Raw genomic sequence first — 21,317 nt, 5'->3', positions numbered from 1 at the left:
TCGCTTACATATTTTCTAAAAGGGATATTTTGACAAAACACCCCGTTCAAAAAATACATCCAAAACATCTTTTCGAAAGATTGTCGCTTTGGGGGACGATCGTTTACACTACTGGAAAAAAACCATTACAAAAACCGTCAAAGCTTGCTCACACAGATTTTATTGTGTGAGTTGTGGGCATTTACCACTCGTCGGTTTCCTGCATGCGTTTGTACGTTAATAGCACGGAAGTGAAGAGAGTCACGTGAGCAAAAATCTGTATCATACCGAATTTTGCCTTTACACTGCCACAAATTGTTGAAACTTCGGCAACCGTTTCAAAAGTCCACACTCCAGAGGTGGATTTATTGATTTCGATTTTTCGTCTTGATGCATCCCGGAATGTGAGAAAAGTCGACATTTTTAATTGCAGTGTAAATGCAAATATTAACATAGAGCAATTTATCAATCTGAAAGAAATATGCGTTTCTACTGCGCGTATCCATTGTTAATTTCAAGTGCATAAGTTATTGCGTCATTGGAATGTACACGTTAATAGAGCTTTCCCCGCTCAATATGTTTTCCCATAATGCCTAGTAATCAGTGTTGGATTCTTGACTGCAGTACAAGAGTTTCCCTTTGACAATAAGGAATCGGAACTGTTGTGGTAAGACTACTAGAGCTTAGTAATGGTCACCTCATCGAACTCGGAAAGGTGAAGATCTCTTGTTAGAGATTTCTCAAGGTCATGTAATCCTTCCTTGCTATCCGCGTCTTCATCCTGTATATCATCGTCGTTATGAGCGTAGTACTCAATGGGATCAATTTCAACATCCTCACACTCTTCATCACCCGTTCTTGTCGATACACTCTCCGATAGACCGTCATCCTTTTCCATGTCAAACTCCTGAGTGGATTGTAGAGTGTTCTCTTGTGACATCGCCATCAGATGATTTAAAATGCGGTAGCACAACTTATAATCCTCCTAAAAGATAGTGAAACAAAATGAAAGAAACTCCCTGAATATAGCATTCCAATTTTAGATAAAACATAAGCTAAACAACAAGCTCGAGATGCTTTAAAATATATACGCGTAGAAAATCATGTGGCCATATTATGAACCAGCCATCCACGATATTTTGAATCACAAACTCATATTCTTATAGGATGTACTCGTTGTCGTTTCTCTAACTTTGCCAACATGATATTTCAGTATAATGTCATGAATTAAAGATCATAACCAATCGAAGCCTTGAAAATCTATTCAAATTGAAATTAGAACAAAAGAACAAAAGAAATGCTCAACTTACCAAACTCTGTATCATCTGGAAGTTGTCATGTCTCAGAGCCTTCACGATCTGAAAAACATCGACTGCGTCTTCAACCTCCAGTTGATCTAGACACATCTTGACTACACAGAACACTCCCGTCCGTCCAACGCCATTCCTGTAGTTTGTTCATTTGAAATGGATATTCAAACAAATTAATTTAAAACTAGTTTTGTATAGGCCGAAATTCCGCCCCCTCCCCAATCACGGGTCGGAGAAACCGCATGCGTGTTCCCAAAATGTCCGGTAAAGGGGTACTTTTCACGCACCAAATTCCGGCTCGTAGTACACAAAAATCCGGCCCGTGTTGACTTTACACCCCGGACTTAGGGGGTGTTTTCAGAAGGAGGGAACATTGCATACGCTTACCCTAAATAACAGTGAGTGGGGGGGGGGGGCCGGGGCCGAAATATATATCCTCTTTCCAGAAGTACAGTACGACATCTATGAGGCAGAAATCTATGCCCTTAAGTTTTTGTTTATCATTATTCAAAATTAAAAACAACTTTGAACATAACACAGTGTTAATCTTTATTTAGGAAGATGCTAATCGGGAATTAGTCAGTGAGATTGATACTTACAGACAGTGTACAAGGACTGGGCTGTCACCCCCTTGCTGGCTCGTTACATTGTTCATGAAGTCGAGTAATGTTTGGTAGAAGTCTACTGAGTCCACTTCCTTCCATGATAAGAACTGGAAATGTTGGATGATCCTTGTGTTCTATCGTATTGACGTGAAAATTAAGAAGCAATTTGAGACATTCATATAATGCGAAATTCCAAGTCACAGTGATAAACTGTTGTCATTCACATTAATAATAATCTCAAATTTTGTAGGCCTCAGCAGCGAAGCCTTTTGTAGCAAGAATGCATAAATGGAGAGACCAGCAAACGACTCTTAAAGGGAAAGTCCACCCCCAAAATAAGTTTGTTTCGATAGAGGCAGAATAATAAGAAAATCAGGTGAGTGAAAGTTTGAGCAAATTCTGAATGAAAATAAGAAAGTTATGAATTATTGAAGTTGTGATCAATCAAATACAAATTGGCAACTCTGTGACTTATTATACGAGCTATCCTTCATTTGCTTTGTGCATAATATTCCATAAAATCATGTTTTCTTCGTTATTGATGACGGAATATATATTTGTTCCTTGCAGGGGAGTATAGAAACATATTTGCAATTATTATATTTAGGGTGCATGTATGGTTGAAATTTTTCTTGAGGGAAAATGAAAATTTTAGATTTTTTTAGTACTGAGCAAATGGAAGTTGAGCTCGCATGATACGTCATAGAGTTGCCAATTTGTGTTTGATTGATCACAACTTCAAAAATCCTAACTTCCTTATTTTTAATCGAAATTTGCTCAAACTTTCACTGACTTGTTTCTCTCATTTTTCTACTCCTATTAAAACTAACTTAATTTCAGGGTGGACTTCCCCTTTAAAGGATGGTTTACTTAGTGGAGTCACACGACAAATAATATTATGGTTCAGATAATTACTTTCTGAAAGACAACAGTTGAAAAAAGAAAGGCTAGTCTATAAAACCTTTTTTGTTAATTTGCCACCTTGTATAAGTCATCGTATACGGAACGTCCGTATCATGATATACTTCCCTTTGACGTACTTTGAGACATAAAATATTACTCAAGTTTGAGAAGTGTGATTATGAAGGCCAAATAAATACCTTTCTGTGTTTGAGTTCCAATGTACGTTCTGTCCAATGCTCAGATTCCACTGTGTCCAGTACATTCATGGAGAAAGGTTGCTTGATGTTTGGATTGGCCTCATCCCAGTAAATAGAAGAAGCCTGTCCAAACACCATTGGTTAATATACCGCATGCAGATTAGATATTATTCTCATACAAAACATTGTCAATACGTGGCAGTTCAGTTGAATTCGTTCCGTGATTGAAAAGATAAAGGAAGACACTTTGAATTTCTGCGTCGATGATAGCATGGGGAACCCCAGTGGTAGAAAGATTACAGAACATACTTTACAATTTTGACTGATATCACCTCGACCTATATACTTTGGTTTCAAATAAACCGCTTTCAATTACCAATTGCGCATATAAACATTGGTAAAGAGAGGTAATGACAGGAGACTATACTGTCTGATGGATAGGCTATTCTTTAAAACAACCGTATGCTCAAAATGTCTGCATGCCATCTCTACCATCTGAGAATTAGCTTACAGTTGTAAGTTGCATCTTAGTAGCATGTACAGTCTCTGTTCTATTTCTTCATCTTGATCTTTATTACACGAGAGTTAAATCGAGGGGAAGGGGTAATAATATAAAGTAGGACAATGAAAGATGAAATATTTACTCACATCTTCTTTGGAGAGATCGTTGAGCATGACGATGGTACTGATACGGTAGTCGTATATCAGTCGAAGAAAGTCAGTAACAGTCTGTGATAGAGGCATCTGTGTTGTGATTATCTTTTCACGGTCTTTGTAGCCCTGAAAGATATTCACTTTCCATTCTTACATACTATACAAGTAAAATTCAATACGATACGATAATATACGATTCAATACGATACGATACGATTCAATACGATAATATACGATTCAATACGATACGATACGATAATTCAATACGAGATTGAAACATCCTGATCTACATAGCATGTGATTAATGTGCGTTTTCCATTTCTTCATAAAAGCGAGAACTGACAATAATAATCTAAGCTCTATTTGAATTAAACTTCATTCCCCTTCCCATCTGCCTCTGTTTCTCCCTCTCATCTCCCTCTCTTAATAAGGAATCAAATGCTGAAAGGGGCCGTACCATTCCCCAAACATGACGAAAAAAAAATCTAAATAATCATTTAGCACTGCCTAATCCCATCACTTTAGTACAGTTCACTTTAGTTTATATAGCCATGCAACTTTTTATTTTGTTTGAGTCTGAAGGCGACCTCGCTAAATAATATGTATAATTCACAAAAATATATAACTATAAAGCACACTCGGAAGTATAGCCCCCCCCCCCCCCCTGGGGTGAGACACATTTTAAAGTCTTCATTTTTAATTTTAAAAATGAAATACCGAAAAATAAGCCTACAAGGACATATGACAATGTTTCCCTTCCAATATCTGTGATTATATTCACTCAATTAGCGTTGACAAGGAAGGAAATATTAAAAGTGTATATCACTTAGATATGTTTCCCTTCTTATTATTAAATGATGTCGAAAAGAAAATTACCTGACAGAATGTTGCGTTGATATACTGGGTGGATGTATCAGTACTGAAGGATATTAACAGAGGCCGATGTGTATCTCCTAAACATTAAGAAAATAGTTCAAATGTTTGAAATATCACTAATACAAACAACAGTTAATCTCGATTGACGAAATTTAATCAGTGATTATTCAAAATCATTATTTTAAATCTAGAAATCGATCAACCATAAACTCATATTTTCAAAAACCTTTTAAACATATACAAGATAATGTAATTCACCACCCTTCTATCGATAGGAAAACGTGCTGAATAATGACCTTGTTTCACGCATCTATTCATCAAATCTCAATGACATTTTATTGCATTCATTATGGAAAAACAAATGTGTCTGGCTACGGGAACTACAGTGTGTTCTCCTGATTGCTATTTAGACGAGTATGTATACCTTGTTCTGATATTCAATTCAATTATTCTCAACAGCAAAGAAGATAATTACAAAGATAGAACAAAATAAGGAAATTAAAAGAGGCCTGGGAAACCGTAAAAATTAGGATTTCAGAATGAACAAATTATGAGTCCGGGGGTGGGGGTGAGTTATGTACACAATGTAACCAGTGGGGGCGGGGTACTGCCCCCGTCCCCGTTGATTGATGTCTATGACTAAAACCATATATGAAATTATATTTACGAGGCAAGACGTTTTGGTAGCGATTCTTTGATGCGTTTTCTTCCAGTTTTCCAACGTTGGTGGCGTCCATCGGTGGCTCATGACAAACTTTGTTCATGATCTAGAAGAGAGAAAACTTAAGAGTTAGGCCCCATGACAGTATAGCGGTAGTTTTCTAAACGTGGTAATTAGTAGCCCATGGACGGATCTAGGGTGCTAGGGTGGTTCGGGGGTTTAACCCCCCCCCCCCCCCTTGGGCGGCCAAGTGAAGGAAACAAAGGGGGGAGGGCAGAAGAAAAAAAGGGAAAAAAGAAGAAGAAAAAAGTAAAACTGTATAACGGCGCGATTTTTGGAAAATCCTGGATCCGCCACTTGGTCAAACCCCACTCTTGGCAAAAAGCTAGATCCGCCCCTACGTCATCTGATGAGGGCATGACTCACAGCGGTCCTCAAGTTAATATTTGAATCTCTTCTAATCGTCAACCCCAGTTGGTTTTCTCGACATTACGCCTTCACAGGCATGCATCTGTGAAATATTGAATTTACATTACGTTGATTGCTCCATCAGTTTGTTCCTGAATTCTACAATGACATGGCCTTTCTATTTCTTCATTATTTTCGACCTTTCTTCCTTCTTATATTCTTCCCCCACTTCGAGCATTATTTTCATCTAAAACAGTCAATAACGACCTACTCTTCATAAAAGACAGATCTTAATGTACAATTTCTATTAATTTGTTTTATTTTATAAGATTTATGAATCTAGAAACCTATATGACAACGCCGATAATGTTAAGCTTCCTGGGAGAAGTTTCGATTGTTGTAAAGAAATCTGGTAATAGAAAACAAGTCAGAAAAATCTTGGATCAAGCGGGTTTTGAACCTGCAATCTTCTGCTTGCCGGGCAGCAACTCTATTGCTAAGCTATCACTGGTCCATGGCACAGTAACGAACTGAAAACAAAAACCTCAGCTCTCCTTATCCTGACCTATTAGAATTCATCAGTCCGCCATTAGGACAATACTTTTGAATGTTAGACTTCATAGAAAAAGTTTCACTTGTAAAGAAAATATTCGCTTTCACCCAGTCTTCTCAAAGTCAATGTCCGTATTACTGTACCTCAAATTCTTGGTCTAGTTTAGTCAAGGTGACATCTTGATCTGATTTGGTCCGCAAGTCAGCGAAATGTTCGATGAATCGATCACGTGGTATCATAGTGTCATGGCCGACAAGAAATTCCAACATGGCGTCATGGATGAATTCATACTGTTCCTAAAGAATAACACAACACGGTTTAACGATTGGTTATTCGAGCAAATGTAAATGTAATCATGAAAACAACAAACAGGAAGAAAGACCAGAAAAAAAGAAAATGTACATACACAGACTCGCACACATGTAGTTGAAAGAAGAATTAAGGATATGCGTTAGTGAAATCAAAACAACTGGGACTATGTCTGCTATTGGCTACTTACAGGTGTTTGAACCATTTGTGGTCTGCGTTGTCTCATCGCTCGAACGAAGTTGAAGATATCAACAAATCCAGTTTGTTTGGCTCTTTGCATCTCATTATCCAATGCGATCACCACTCCTGTACGACCCACGCCAGCACTAGGGATAAACAGATAATAACTATCTCACTATAACACCAGGTTGGGGGATGTTTCCCAAAGATCAGAAGTCGAAACTAATTCGGACTTTAACACTGAGAGATCCATTTTTTTAATCAAATATATTTAAAAGCAAAAATTAGAGCATTTTAGATTTTTCATGAATTCCACTTCAAGAAGATGAAAGCTTCTTGATGTTAGAAAATATGAAGGATTTGAATCAACATGTTATGCCTTTTAAAATAACTTTTTTTTTAAATATCTTCAAAGATGCTAACGGCTTTCCACAATTGTTTAGTCCAACTTAGGACCTTTGTGAAACACTCCCAGTTCTATTTTAGCAATGAGCATAGAGGAATTATCCCCTGAAAATGAATGTCAACCTTTTCAAGGTTAGCGAACAAATAGGCACTTTTCTTTTACAGTATCATCAAGCTTACAAGCATTACATAATCAAATTTCACACGATCATGCCTATGACAGTTGTTGTCATTCTCCCGTCGTTCAGTATTATAGAAATCTCCATATAACTTCTAAAGTCATAAATCCTGGAAACCCATCTCTAAATGCACACAATATTAATGGTTACCCTACATTCATTCTCTTTCTCAAGCCATATTCTCAAATGAAATAATTTGTTGTATATGTTCCTGATGATGTACCTGCAATGAACCAATAGAGGTGTAGATTTATCATCACGTGACTGATTGACCTCTTGGATGAATCTGAGTAGTACGGATACGTTCCTAGGAACTCCTTTATCTGGCCAGCGAGTGAAATGAAAGTGATCCAAGCAACGAACCTCCTCGTCCTATATAGTATGTGTTAAAGAAGATACAGCAAAGGCGATGAGGATGGGGAAGGGTAGGGGGCGAAATCACAATTGTTATACTGATGTATGGGGGCAGTGACATAAACTTGAACAACATGCTAGTATTCAATGATCTCTTGATGCTTGAATTTTCTTTCCATTCCCGAGTATTCAAACGGGATTTAAAAAACAACAACTGTTGGAGAGACAATTAAAGGGAAAATTAAAAGCAAAAATAGGAGGGAGAGGGAGAGAGAGAGAGAGAGAGAGAGGGGGGAGAGGGAGAGAGAGAGAGAGAGAGAGAGGGGGAGAGGGAGAGAGAGAGAGAGAGAGAGAGAGACAGCGAGAGATAGACGGGGAGGATTAGAGTAGAGGAGAAAATATACTACAGGAGAAGAAATCTTTGACTTATTATCAGGTTATAGCTTTTAAATTATCATGCACATGGAGGCCCTGCATGTTATCACAGGGTTAGCAATACGAACAGTATTGTTCCTGAATTCTTTAGGAAGGACTCACTATGAACATGACGGACAAAGAAAGAGGACAAGATATACAGTTCCTAATTCTACCCTCAACAATAATTGCTGTGGTAGACAAAGGAACATCCCTTCACTGCTATTATGTAAAATGTGTAGAACAGGGATGTTCCTTTGTCTACCACAGCAATTGTTGAGGGTAGAATGAGGAACTGTATATTTTGTCCTCTTTCTTTGTCCGATATATTCATAAAATAAACATATTTGTGGCTTACACCCAGAACACCCACAAATATGTTTAAACTATTGAAATTTTTCCCAGGAAGCATTACATTTATTTAAAAAAAAAAAAATGTTCATAGTGGTACTTGGAATAAAATCTTGTTTTAGTGATACCTTGTGAAGAACGAGCGATCGTCTGGCGTCATGTATGCCATGAACCTCAGCTTCACACGTCACTACTATGTCCTCAAAATACATCTCCTCACCCTGATCAGGCCAGTATTTCTCACATTTGATCTGTAACGACAAACGTTGTACTTTTATTTATTTATTTATTGCACATCTTTAAAAAGAAGGGTAGCCCATCAGCAAATAAATACTAGTTTTCGTTGAGGCCCTTCATGACAAAAACAAGTAAATACATTTTATCAACACATCAAAATATAAATAAAAATAAACAAATTACAAAATACAATTTTAACAAACAAAAAATTGCAAACCAGGTTATAAATACAGATTTGAACATAAAAATAGCGAAATGAGTAAGGTATATGATACAAATATGTAAATGCAATATATCCTAATTAAAGCAAACAGTGAATTGTAAAAAATAAAAAACAACAGCAACATACAACCACACTAATAAGCCAACAAGTAAAAACAAAAAGGAGATGTAATACAATATATCTGTAGGATTTAGCCTTTTACGACAAATATTCTGTGTACGTGAACTACCGAATTTTGATTTAAGTAGTGAAAGGGTATTGCAGTTCACACAATGACGTAACTGCATTTAAAAGTGGTGTAAATATGAAATCGAATACTGTACATTAACGAACAAAAGACAATATCACATATCTGTACGAGCTAAATTGATATAATTTATGGCACAAAATGATCCTCAGTACAAATACTATACCAGGGTAGTATAATTAGATGTTTGTTTCCTTTTTCTTTTGTAATACAGCTCCAAGACATGCTTTATGCTATCTGAATCAAATCATATCAAAGTAATAACCATCAGTAGTGAGAGAGAGAGAGAGAGAGAGAGAGAGGGGGATTGCTGGCAACGATGATAGGTTACGAATCAATGAGGATGCACATGGACACCAATGACGGAGAAAGGATAATTATTTAGAAAAATGCACATGTCCTACCTTTCCCTTGTCTACCAGATTGGTTGCCATGATAATAGTTTCCACCTCCTTCTGCCAAACCATCCTCCAAAAATCAGCTATAGAAGTTACATTAGGTCCTAGATAGATAGATAGAAAGAGAGAGAGAGATAGAGAGAGAGAAAGAGAGAGAGAGAGATAGAGAGAGAGAGAAAGAGAGAGCGGGGAGAGAGGGAGAGAGAGAGTGTTTATTGGGCTGAGCTGATATCTCTATAGTTGTATGCGACACATTCGTGGGTACTTGTAGTCCAGATTCAGTCCGTTCGTTCTTTTTATCCCCCACACACAGCGCGGTCTCTCCACTGATCGCGCAATCCCCAAATAGATTCAGTCCGTTCGTTCTTTTTATCCCCCACACACAGCGCGGTCTCTCCACTGATCGCGCAATCCCCAAATTTCCGTCCACACGAACCAGGACCCAGATTTAGAGGAATGGCTAGGTCTACTTTCAACGTTGAGGGTGTGTTATTTTATCAGCTGATTGGGTGCGCTAAACGAAAACGGTACAGAGGCTGGACTAGGGTACTTGACGCCATGACTGTTTGTTACTCACCCCCGCCCCACAAAAATATTCTGTACTGTATTATGATAACAAAATTAATTGTCTAAACTTTCTGGTTATAACGGGATAAGAGAATAGATATCAACGTGGCTCTAATAACATAAGCAGCAACAACACCATCACCACCACCAATAACAAAAATAACAACAAAAATAAATGATAGAAATGTGTCAGTGAAGGTTTAAAGCATACTGAACATAGGATGTTCGAAAATTCTGGATTTCTAATCGTTGAAGCAAAAAAAAGGCTTGTCTATAGAAAAGATAATTTATTTTTTTGTTGGCAGAAAAACGTAAATCTATGAATACCTGATGCAAATTTGAGAGGAAAATGATCTCAAGTGAAGTCACAGAATGATCAATCTGTGTTTGATCTACCCATATTAACGTCCACGTTTCAGAACTTTTCCCTTATTGGATTTCCTCAAACTTTTATTCTTCTGCACCTCCATCTATGAACTTGATGCCAGGATGGCCTTCGTGTTTACAAGTCATGTTACACTGTCATATTTGAAAGGTTGTTTTTAAACGTGGAAATAAATGGATCTTTGTTAAACTTCCCTATAACATTTATACAACTTTACACCAGCTATCTCTAGTCAAACATTTAAAATCAAACGATGTTTAAGAGCAGTTGGGATTTCTAAACATGTTAAGGTTGTACTTCACGCATTGGGACATTTTCATTAATTTAATTCCACAACTATAACAATTACGAGTTCGTATTTTAGTTTGGTAATTAACTCATAAAGCTTTGGGGAAAGTTTGAAGAAGTGTTCAGACATTACGCAAATCTACAAGACGGTGTTATCTTTTTCTAATAACTTGGTACTTGGTTGGGTAAACCCTTTGGCAGCTCACTCAGGAAGGCTTCGAGGAAGCTATACTGGGATGGTAGGTGAGGCGAGTAACCACAATGAGTCACATTAATTGCTGGAATGGTGCGTGGACAAAGCACTTATTAATTTACAGTAAAATATGCTAAGTCCAGTGCAAGTATTTGAAAAAACAAGCTAGTAAGCTTATATGATGTGAGAACCAACATGGGGCTGCATCATTCTGATGGAGGGTAGAGCATCCTCCTTGAAGTGGGTTATTCCTTTTGCATTTTGGTCCCTTTAAAGATTGCACTTTTTCAATCAAACCACATGACTTGTTATATACTTCTTAAAGATGAAGTTGAGTTCTGGTCATGCGATTGCATTGTGAAAGAAATGATGTGGAATCGACCAGAAAAGGTTGATCATCTAGCATATAAGTATTCGTGTGTCTTGCAAGGTTCTGGAACCATCAAAATGATAAGAAGTTTGGCCAAGCTTGGGTAAGTTACAAACACTGTACACAGAAAGATGTATATGGGACAACACGAACACGTGGCGTAAAAATCCGTCCCGATTTTACGATGTTACATGACATATTTAGAATATGAAGGCATTTGAAGAGCCATGTTTTTCAGGAAACATGTTTGATCTGATGTTCTTCCACACTTTCAAAATAAAAATGATAATACGCTCACAAATATTTTTCACTTCTTCCCAGAACTCAACCTTCTCTCGCTTTGCTTACCCTGTGATGCGATGTAGGTATTTTCCTTTGTGAAACTCTGCAAACAAATATTTAAAAAGGTTATTGATAATAAAATGTATAATATATGTATTGATAATGTACCTCGTGTGCAACAGGCATCATTAGTGGTTCTTGAGGGATTTTGGGCGGCTCAAGCTGCGGAGTCAAGGTCTCCCCCACAAACAAAAACATTTCAACTCCACCCCCCCCCCCCCAAAAAAAAGGCGAGGCACGTGTAGAAAATGAATGCAAGACACCCTAACCCCAAGCCCCCCCCCTAAATAAAACAGTTATCATAGAACCGTTCCTGACCGGCATTGCATATACACTTCATTTCCCTATAAAGAAGACACATACTCTTGTTTGTTAGCGGGATAAAACCAGAAAGATATAAAGACCCCTTTTCACCTCAATAAAGCACTTTGCTAAAGATACATCAACTTTTTACATGTTATCTTTATCTCATATTTTAAATGGCATGTGTTTTTGTAAGAGCCCTCACTTACCTGGATGTAACTAGCATTGACGTAATCACTATGAGGGTCATCTCCGATCAGGTCAAGAATCACTCGAGCGTGGTCATCTTCAAATAAGCATATGATTAATCAGATAATTGATATCGAATAAATAAACGAGATTGAGTAAAAACTTAAGCCATGACCAATAAAGATTTATGTTTTATTGATAACGTATAGAGATAAGTTTGTGCTACAACTTTCTCAATTTAAAGATAAACTTGAGTTCTGGTAAAAAAAAAAGAAAATGAATTCTCACAGAATCAAACGAAACTTACACTGAATGTTCAAGATTACAAATAAATGTCAGTTGCCAAACAATTTTGGTAGAAAATGTATACTGGCTGAGTAATGAGCATAGAAAGATAAGGAGTAGCCCCGACACCATTTGTTTAGTCCCATATACATCTTTCTGTGTACAGTGCATGTTACTTTACCAAGACTGGGCCAAATTTATTATGATTTTGATGACTCCAGAACATTGCAGTACACACCAATACTTACATGCTACATGATCAACTTTTTCTGATTCATTCCACACCTTTTCTTTCACAATGCAATCGCATGACCAGAACTTTAATTCACTTAAAGATCACTAAACGTACGTGCAATTTTCTAATTCAAACACAAATACAAAAATAGTTCTACCTGAGTAACAAACTCTTTAACGATGATAAATTAAATTTTAGGTTTTGGTGAAAAAGTTGTTGACTCACAAGGAAGAATGTTTTTGTAGCGGTTCTTCTTGAAGTTTGCTTCCATCATTGCAAAGGTCTGTAACTTGTATCTGTGGTCGTATAGTCGCTGTAAAATTAAACATGACAACAGATTATAAATCTTATGACGCAGTTCTCTCTCCCTCTCTCTATAAACTTATTAAGAACGTGTCCCTCGGTAATAGGGACTTTTAGATTCGCGCGAAGACAATGGGGATTACTACGATCGACGTCCTTTTAATGCACTGCCTTGAATGGACGTCACACGTATCAGTCCACGCAAATCTAAAAGTCCCTAGTATTGAGCATCAAGCAAATGTCGTTGAACCCAAACATGATGTCATGGTTGAAAATACACGTAAATAAACACAAATTATAAATATCATATTGGTCATTTTTTTTATGAACAGAAGGGTTATCTGTGGTTCAGAGAAACCTTTTTTTTTTTCTTTTTACTTTTCGGACAAATGGGTGGGATGAGTGAATTCATTAGACATAGAATTATCTGTCTGACATAACAGAATCTAGCAATGTTTGTGATAACCAAGTGATTTATTTAAATCAAGTGGAGTAAAAACTTTTTTACATAATGGAACAAGGGGAATTATCGTAACAGAAACACTTAAAGCTTATCTGCCATAGTTTACAGGAGGGATTAGACCGCCCTGCAAGGTCACTGAACAGGTGGTTATCTCATCAACTCGGCTCTCAGATAACATAAGAAAAAGAGGATCATGGGGGACCAATGGTCACCGATTAGGCATTGTTTGTTGTATAGAGGGCGCAAGTAGCTACAAGTAGTGCAGTGGGCCTTTAAAAAACCTAGTTTAAAGAAACAAAATCAAATAATCGAAAGGATTATTGATTATTTTCCTAGTATGCCCCTCATGTATTAATGTTCGGTATTTTTTTAAATGTCGAAGCGTTTAATTTGTGTGATGGGCAAATGAGTTATGCACGTTCGACAAATGAATGAAATGAAAATTAAAAATAATTTGATCAAGTCTCTTGGTTTTCCATTATCATGGCAAATTCAACCAAAATGCAACCCAAGTATGTACCTATACTTACAAGAGGTAAGGGGAAACATATGATTTAGTGTTAACAGAATCATTAAAGCGCACCACACGCATGTATATCTTGAACTAATGTGCCCATTCATTCTGTTTATTCTGAGTTGAAGATAACTTACGGCCCATTCATCGTCGAAAGTTGTACTGTCATCTTTCATTATCTTGACATGGTCTGCAAACTCCTCGACTGATACAGGACCGATGGTAGCTTCTTCTGTATGTCCACAGGACTCCATGTCTTCTTGATGATTGAAGCCTTTTGATTCATCCTCCCTCTTCATCTCTTCGACCTCAGCAACATCCTCCTTTCTCTGCTCATCTCCCTGACCACCCGGTGATGGCTCCTCCTCCCTATGCTTGAAGTCGAGGACCTGTGTTTCCTGAGAACCGGCTGCATCCATTGGAGGATGAGAGGGGGCTGGTCTCAGGCTGTCAGACCGTGGTTCAACCTTCGGAGTGCTCTGGGTGATACATACAATCCCCGCAGTTTTGTCTGCATCGTGTAATATTCAATGTGATAGCATAACAACGGGATTAGCTAACTATACACAAGGTGGCTTCATTTAATAGTTATTAATAGACACATCATGTATCCCTCCGTTTTACGCCTAGACTATAATCTCCGTGGAGGTAACAAGGTATTACAAGAGTGTAACAATGGAACAAATAATATAAATCAACAATGATACAGAAAACTATCATCAGTTGGGGATGATGATAACATGTAGCTTTTAAGCTTCTACCAACCTTAATTTTGTTATGCAAGCTTTCGTCCACTCCTGTGGACTTTCTCAAGGTAAGTGATCAGTCTGAGTCACACGTTTGCTTCGCTGCACTGCCTGGTGTCCTGTGATCACTGTACCAAAGATCGGTGACAATAGGTACCCAGAGTCCCTGTTTAGTGATGGCTTAATTCTCTTAATCCACATGGACTCTTTCACCTTTCTTGCCCAGAAGTTACTTTCAAAGTCTATTACGAGGACATCCTGTTCAGCTAATGCTGAATGGGATGGGTTGCTCAATCTGAGGGCTCTTTTGTAATCTTTTAGACGCTCATTAAGAGTTCTGCCAGTTTCCCCAACATATGAATTGTTACAGTCTGTGCACGTAATCTTGTACACAATACCTGTCTTTTCCTATCCTGAGATTTTGTCTTTTGGGTGGACCAACCTACTTCTTAGTGTGTTAGGGCTTTTGAAGGCAACACTGATGTCCTTGTCTTGGAATGCTCGTTTCAGGCGAGAGGATATAGTGTTGACAAAAGGAAGAACTATACTCTGTTGTTCACTTCTTCCTTTTCCTTTGGGTGGGGAGGGGGATCTTATAGTTCTTATTATGTCCTTCGCTCTTTGTCTCATCCATGCTGGGTATCCACAAGACATACACGCCTTGTCAATATGTTGGAATTCACTCTGTAGTGCATCATTGTCCGGGGTACATTTTGAGCTCTCAGATACAATGAGCTAGCAACTCCAACCTTTGTGCTGAGGGGGTGGTCCGATTCGAAGTTCAAATACGAATCAGTGTGGGTTGGTTTCCTGTACACGGCGATGGAATCTGACAGGTCAAAGACCTTTGTGTCCAGGAAGTTCAGTGACCTTTGAACCTCTTCCTCAACGGTGAACTTTATGTTTTGGTCGATGCTATTGATGTAATTAGTAAATTCGTCAATATGCTGATGATCAATGATAACAAAGGTGTCATCAACGTACCTCCACCATATCCTAGGGGGGTGGGGGCATGATTCTTATTTGAACTTCGAATCAGACCACCCCCTCAGCACAAAGGTTGGAGTTGCTAGCTCATTGTATCTGAGAGCTCAAAATGTAACCTCGGACAATGATGCACTACAGAGTTAATTCCAACATATTGACAAGGCGCTTATGTCTTGTGGATACCCAACATGCATGAGACAAAGAGCGAAGAACAGAATAAGAACTAAGACCCCCCCCCCCCCCCAAAAAAAAAGGAAAAGGAAGAAGTGAACAACAGAGTAGTTCGCCTGTTGTCAACACTACATCCTCTCGTCTGAAACGAGCATTCCAAGACAAGGACACCAGTGTTGCCTTCAAAAGCCCTAACACACTGGTTGGTCCACCCAAAAGACAAAATCCCAAGAGAGGAAAAGACAGATATTGTATACAAGATTACGTGCACAGACTGTAACAATTCATATGTTGGGGAAACTGGCAGAACTCTTAATGAGCGTCTAAAAGATCACAAAATGAGCCCTCAGATTGAGCAACCCATCCCATTCAGTATTAGCTGAACACGCCCTCAATACAGGACATAACATTGGATGGGAGGATGCCCTCATAATAGACTTTGAAAGTAACTTCTGGGCAAGAAAGGTGAAAGAGTCCATGTGGATTAAGAGAATTAAGCCATCACTAAACAGGGACTCTGGGTACCTATTGTCACCGATCTTTGATCCAGTGATCACAGGACACCAGGCAGTGCAGTGCCAGGTTGGTAGAAGCTTAACAACTACATGTTAATCAACATTGTTTGCAAGTTTACAAAATATTAATAATTGTATGGCAATAAGAAAAGTATCAGACATCAAGGTATTTTAATACGTAAAACAAATGAGAGAGTATAAAAATGGTCACAACAACATCAAAACAAGAAAAAAAATGCCCATTAAAATGAAAGGATAATATTTATCAAGTAATTATGTAGCTCTCGTGTAGTTCTATCAATTATGTTTTTATCCAAACCATCTTTTACCAGAAGAATGGCCCCGTTGTAAATCAGGCATTATTTTATGAGTCTAATTAGTCTGTAGTAAGACATGTTAGAAATAATCTGACAAAGAAATTACAATACACATACGAGGGTTTATAGTCCCTGGTAATTATTCGATATTTTTAGCCTTATTGATTTCTATTCAATCTCCATTAGAGTATTGAAAATGCCTTTTTAGAGGAAGCGGTTTTCAAAGTGATACATACCAGTCACTGTGATTGCATCCCCGTTACCCGTTTTAGAGTGAGTCAGTCTTCGCGGATAAGTAAACTTGACAGCATACTCCATATCGATTTTACTCTGCCTTCGTCTTGGTTTCCGGTGTCGTTTTATCCTTTTTTGTAAGAATAAATCAGAGTTACCATAGTTACCGAGTCGTCTGAATAAGTGGTACTTCTCTTCGACTGATCAAATAAGTCATTTAAGTTGTACACTTATAAATAGATTTACATATTACACACATTTCCGTAATCATATTTCCCACGATCAAATATAATTACCTTAATGGTTAATGGCCTGAATGTTTAAGGAGATTGTTACATATTACACACATTTCCGTAATCATATTTCCCACGATCAAATATAATTACCTTAATGGTTAATGGCCTGAATGTTTAAGGAGATTGTTGCATTATTTCATAGTAGAATATTATTTGATTGTCATGCAGGTTATAGGTTTTCACTGACCAGGTTGGAAAACAAAGAGCAATATATAAAAGAAGAGGTGCAGTGTATAAAAAGTTTCTGGGTTCAAATCAAGTTCTGTTTGGATCCGGAAGGGCATTAACTATAAATATAAACCAACTTACTATAATTTCAAAAGCAGTTTATAATATTTGTAATATCATGTTTGACTTTCAATAGCAAACAAATACAACTGATTTGTTTTTCATCTAATTCTTTTTCTGTTCGCATTCTTCTTCTAAATTAGGGCTTGTTTGGATTTCTCGCCTTCTAACCTATTTGTATATATATATATATATATATATATGTGTGTGTGTGTATGTTCTATTCAACTTTTTATGTTAACCATGTTAATCTATAATGTTTCCATTTATATCCTGGTCGCACCGATGAGACTGAGAAAGACTCAGACTGAGACTGAGAAAGACTAGGCAAAAATTGAGAAAGACTAAACATGAATTAAATGTATGGGCTATCCAACCGTTTGTCTATACTTTACACATTTACTTATTTTCTTATCGTTTGAAATATGTTTTATATGTGTGTGTTTTTAAAACTTGTATGTATATATGGATTTCGGACAAACGAACAAACAAACAAGGTTTCATCGGATGATTCGGAGGCGGTTTGAATATAGGCCATTTTGTTTGACATGTACTTTGATCCAGTTTTGAACTCGGAATTGATTTCGAACGAACGTTACATAGTTGCCAGTGTGTTAATACTAAAGTGCAATGTATCAGGAAATAATGCCATCCACTTGAACAGAACCCCATCCATTAATTTATATCAATCTTTATCAAATTATTATTTTGTATTTTATTTTCGTTTTCATTTAAGAAGATAAGTCTACGAGAATTTGTTGGTCTACTGAGAAAAAGTCAACAGACTGTAGATCACAAGGTACGAGGTTCGAATCCCAGCCTGGTACTATCCTGTTTGATGAGCGCTGGTTAGTTTAGCCGCTCCGTTAATTCCATAGTATAAAAAAAAGGCTACAAGCGTCGTGAAACGTGACGAATGTGAATTTTTTTTTAAAGACCATCAATACTACTGGGCCAGAAGGGATTAGACCACACAGCGAGGTCACTGACAGGTGGCTATCTCATTAACTCAGCTCTCAACTAACATAAGAAAAAGAGGATCATGGGGGATCAACAGGCACCGATTGGGGAAGTTTTCTATATAGAGGGAGCAAGTAGCTACAAGTAGGACAATGGGGCTTTAAAGAAGAATTTGTGAATGTTGTTTTCTTGAATCTAACATTTGCACTTTTGTGAAATAGCACTCTGACGATTATCCAATTGTAGTAGGTGGCGCTATATGTAAACTGCTTGGCATGGGCAATTCCAAGGAAAATAAAAAACAATCATAAAATCGGCGATAAGTCCAGGAATATTTGGGCTACCTTTTCAAGCTTAATGATAATATCGAAAGAAATAGTAGAAAAAGCTGCATTTGATTCGTTTATCGATATTTTGAAGTTCGTGTAGGCCTACGTATAATTATCTTAAAATCTCACTTTTGCCGGGGGCAAAACTTGGCAACAATGATTTTGGTCAAAAGGTCGAATCCTGTTATTAGTTCTCATCATTTCAAGCTAAAAGTATGTGAGATTCAATTTTTGGTATTTTATTGCAATGAATGTAGCAAAGACTAAATATAAAAGGTTTATATAACCAAATCAATGAGCAATCTAAAGCAAACATATAAAAGTCTATAAAAAAGTGGACAAAAGTGTAATGCATTACGCTCAACTTTAGCTCTGCCTATGTGCATGCAATCTAATATTTTTTTTAAAACACCAAAAAAAAGTAAAAATGTCATGTCCGATAAACTGTATTTGCTGGATCTCCAGAGTCTCCCCGATAATTCCCAAATCACTTTCCCTGGTCTTTCGCGTCGGTCGCATATGAGGACGCCATAAGAACGTAATAGAGACGTAATGAGATCGCCATAGACTCAAACTGACAAGACACTGTGAATATTTGGGGCTCTCAACATCGTAGATATGACGAACTCTTCCCCACCCCCCGATACGACCTAGGCGTTAGAGTTTGCTCCAACTTCTTGATATATCCAGGTATATTATTCGCAATAAGAGCTCATAATGTCGGAATGTCAGAATGCGACAGAGCGATTTTAAGAATGATATAACACGGACATACATGTACTTACCACACGCACCATAGTAACGTAATGATGATGACACACAGTAGGCATACGGCAATGGTTGTTAATTGCAAGCCTGTACGGTAAAAAGAGATGAAATACATCTGAATCAATCGGTTGAATCTAACTACAGTCAAACCTGTCTATAGCGACCGCCCAAGGGAAACACAAAAAGTGGCCATTGTAGACAGGTGGTCTTTGTAGACAGGTTCCTTTAGTACATGATTCAATGAGAAACTATTTTCAAGGAAAGCAACAAATGTGGCCTTTGTAGACAGGTGTATATAGTTTGCATGCAGACTCAAACCATTGTAAGTCATAACTATAATACATGGCAGAGTGTCTGAAATAAGAGACTATTCAACTACACGGTCTACTGAACTCTGTACTGTAGCTGCTCAGGGCCAGAGATTAGAGCTAGCTAGGCTCTGCTTTAGATTTATGGAATTGCGTTTGACTGTCAAATTAGAGTCAGACCAGGGCCCCGTTTCACAAAACATGTCATCAGTGACAAATGACAGTTTTTGTTATAAGCTACTGAAATCCTTGCTTCTGATTGGTTATCAGCAGTTTTGTCGCTGAATTTTGTCATTTTTCATTGAAAAAGGACTTTGTGAAACGCCTCCCAGCACCCAAACGTGATTTGATTCCAGATTATCTGATAGCTTAATCACAGACTTAACAAAACACATTAGTTTGATATGAATATAGTTATATCGAAAACCTATATAAGCACGTGACTTAGGAGGACATAAACTTCCAATATCGTTTAACAATGTTTCTAGTTTTACAAACCTGAGATGCATGGCCCTACGTGTTATCGGTGTCTGTGATGATAGGTGTAATATTGAAGCCCTACAAAATTGTGCTTCAAAATGATCATGAAGTGCCTCAAAAAAGTAAATAGCTTTGTGTGACCGATTTTACCATACTCATTTCTCGAATAGACTGTAGTGTTCTAAAACCGTTGGGAAAACGGTTTTCGAAATTTCGAATTCCAATCATAAATATTTTGATAATCAGATAGGCGATCGGCTTGTAAGAGTAATGGAATTCCTGACGGACCTAAAGGTTTATAATTATCATTGCAGCATGAGCTAATTCCAGGATTTTGTTCAGAATCCGAAGGCAGAGATGCCCAATCCCTTTAACAGAAATAGCCCCGTTCCACTTTATCTAGACTTCATTAGCGTAACATTGTATTATATCTACATTCATAGATTAAGACAGTACTTTAATGAAGTAAGCTTTCATTGAAATAAGCAACAATATATAGAGTAGCTTGGTAAATCCTTTTTTTACACCAAAGTTTACCAAATTGTTTTTATCCCATAGTTTGTTTTCAAATGGTTGTTCCGCATGACGTCTATAGGTACGATAATTTGTCACGTTTGATGTGATGTTGTAGGTATTATCTTTATTATCTACTTTTTTATTTCATCATTTTTCTTATTGAAAGAACAAATTTAGTTCTCTGTTTTGTTTTTGCATTACAATAACGATAAAACAGACGAAGATCGCAAATATTAGTTAATCATATCTTAAAGACTTAGGCTAACAATGCACATTTTTTCAGAGGTCTTGTATTCCATTAACATAACCACATGAAGCATGTAGTAGGAATATCTGACCATTATACGTTAATGATAACACTCATTCAAGTTGTAAAGGCCTAGTTGCTTTCGACAGCTTGTTCTGACGTTTCAGTAATGAAGTAAGATTAGACAATTCTAGTAAATGGCAATTACTATACCTGATATGTGTGAAGAGATAGATACCATGATGGACTGCTTATCTCTCGGTCAAGCTTCAAAA

The 21,317-nt window shown here is 37.4% G+C and overlaps 1 protein-coding gene across 2 annotated transcripts; it reads right to left on the bottom strand.

Annotated features, from left to right (window-relative positions):
• Nucleotides 1–609: 609 nt before the first annotated feature.
• On the bottom strand, nt 610–21,317 carry LOC100893902 (receptor-type tyrosine-protein phosphatase kappa). Of its 2 annotated transcripts, XM_030996309.1 has the most exons (19): nt 21,256–21,317; nt 19,509–19,578; nt 16,853–16,980; nt 14,018–14,391; nt 12,826–12,913; nt 12,101–12,177; nt 11,595–11,631; nt 9,450–9,547; nt 8,467–8,589; nt 7,443–7,591; nt 6,646–6,781; nt 6,290–6,442; nt 5,192–5,291; nt 4,525–4,601; nt 3,643–3,774; nt 2,995–3,117; nt 1,889–2,028; nt 1,290–1,425; nt 610–964 (listed from the first exon to the last, which is right to left on the bottom strand). In XM_030996309.1, exons 1-19 carry the CDS (start codon nt 21,281–21,283, stop codon nt 656–658), a joined length of 2,478 nt encoding a protein of 825 aa, XP_030852169.1. In that variant the 5' UTR covers nt 21,284–21,317; the 3' UTR covers nt 610–655. The 2 variants fall into 2 exon arrangements, with proteins under 2 accessions (XP_030852169.1, XP_030852170.1); XM_030996310.1 differs by lacking the exons at nt 16,853–16,980; nt 19,509–19,578; nt 21,256–21,317 and adding an exon at nt 14,646–15,227.

Source organism: Strongylocentrotus purpuratus, unplaced genomic scaffold, assembly GCF_000002235.5.
Source record: "Strongylocentrotus purpuratus isolate Spur 01 unplaced genomic scaffold, Spur_5.0 spur5_scaffold_3, whole genome shotgun sequence".
Lineage (NCBI taxonomy): Eukaryota > Metazoa > Echinodermata > Echinoidea > Camarodonta > Strongylocentrotidae > Strongylocentrotus > Strongylocentrotus purpuratus.
Note: the sequence above shows the minus strand (reverse complement) of the source record. Positions and strands in the feature narration are given on the sequence as shown.

Excerpts from the sequence above, each read along its gene's own strand:
- LOC100893902 (XM_030996309.1), bottom strand. The coding sequence starts at position 21,283 with ATGGTATCTATCTCTTCACACATATCAG. Across the intron at positions 12,914-14,017 it reads CTTTCGACGATGAATGGGCC|CGACTATACGACCACAGATA; the intron begins GTAAGTTATCTT and ends TTAATTTTACAG. Across the intron at positions 6,782-7,442 it reads CCTCTATTGGTTCATTGCAG|TGCTGGCGTGGGTCGTACAG; the intron begins GTACATCATCAG and ends GTTTATCCCTAG.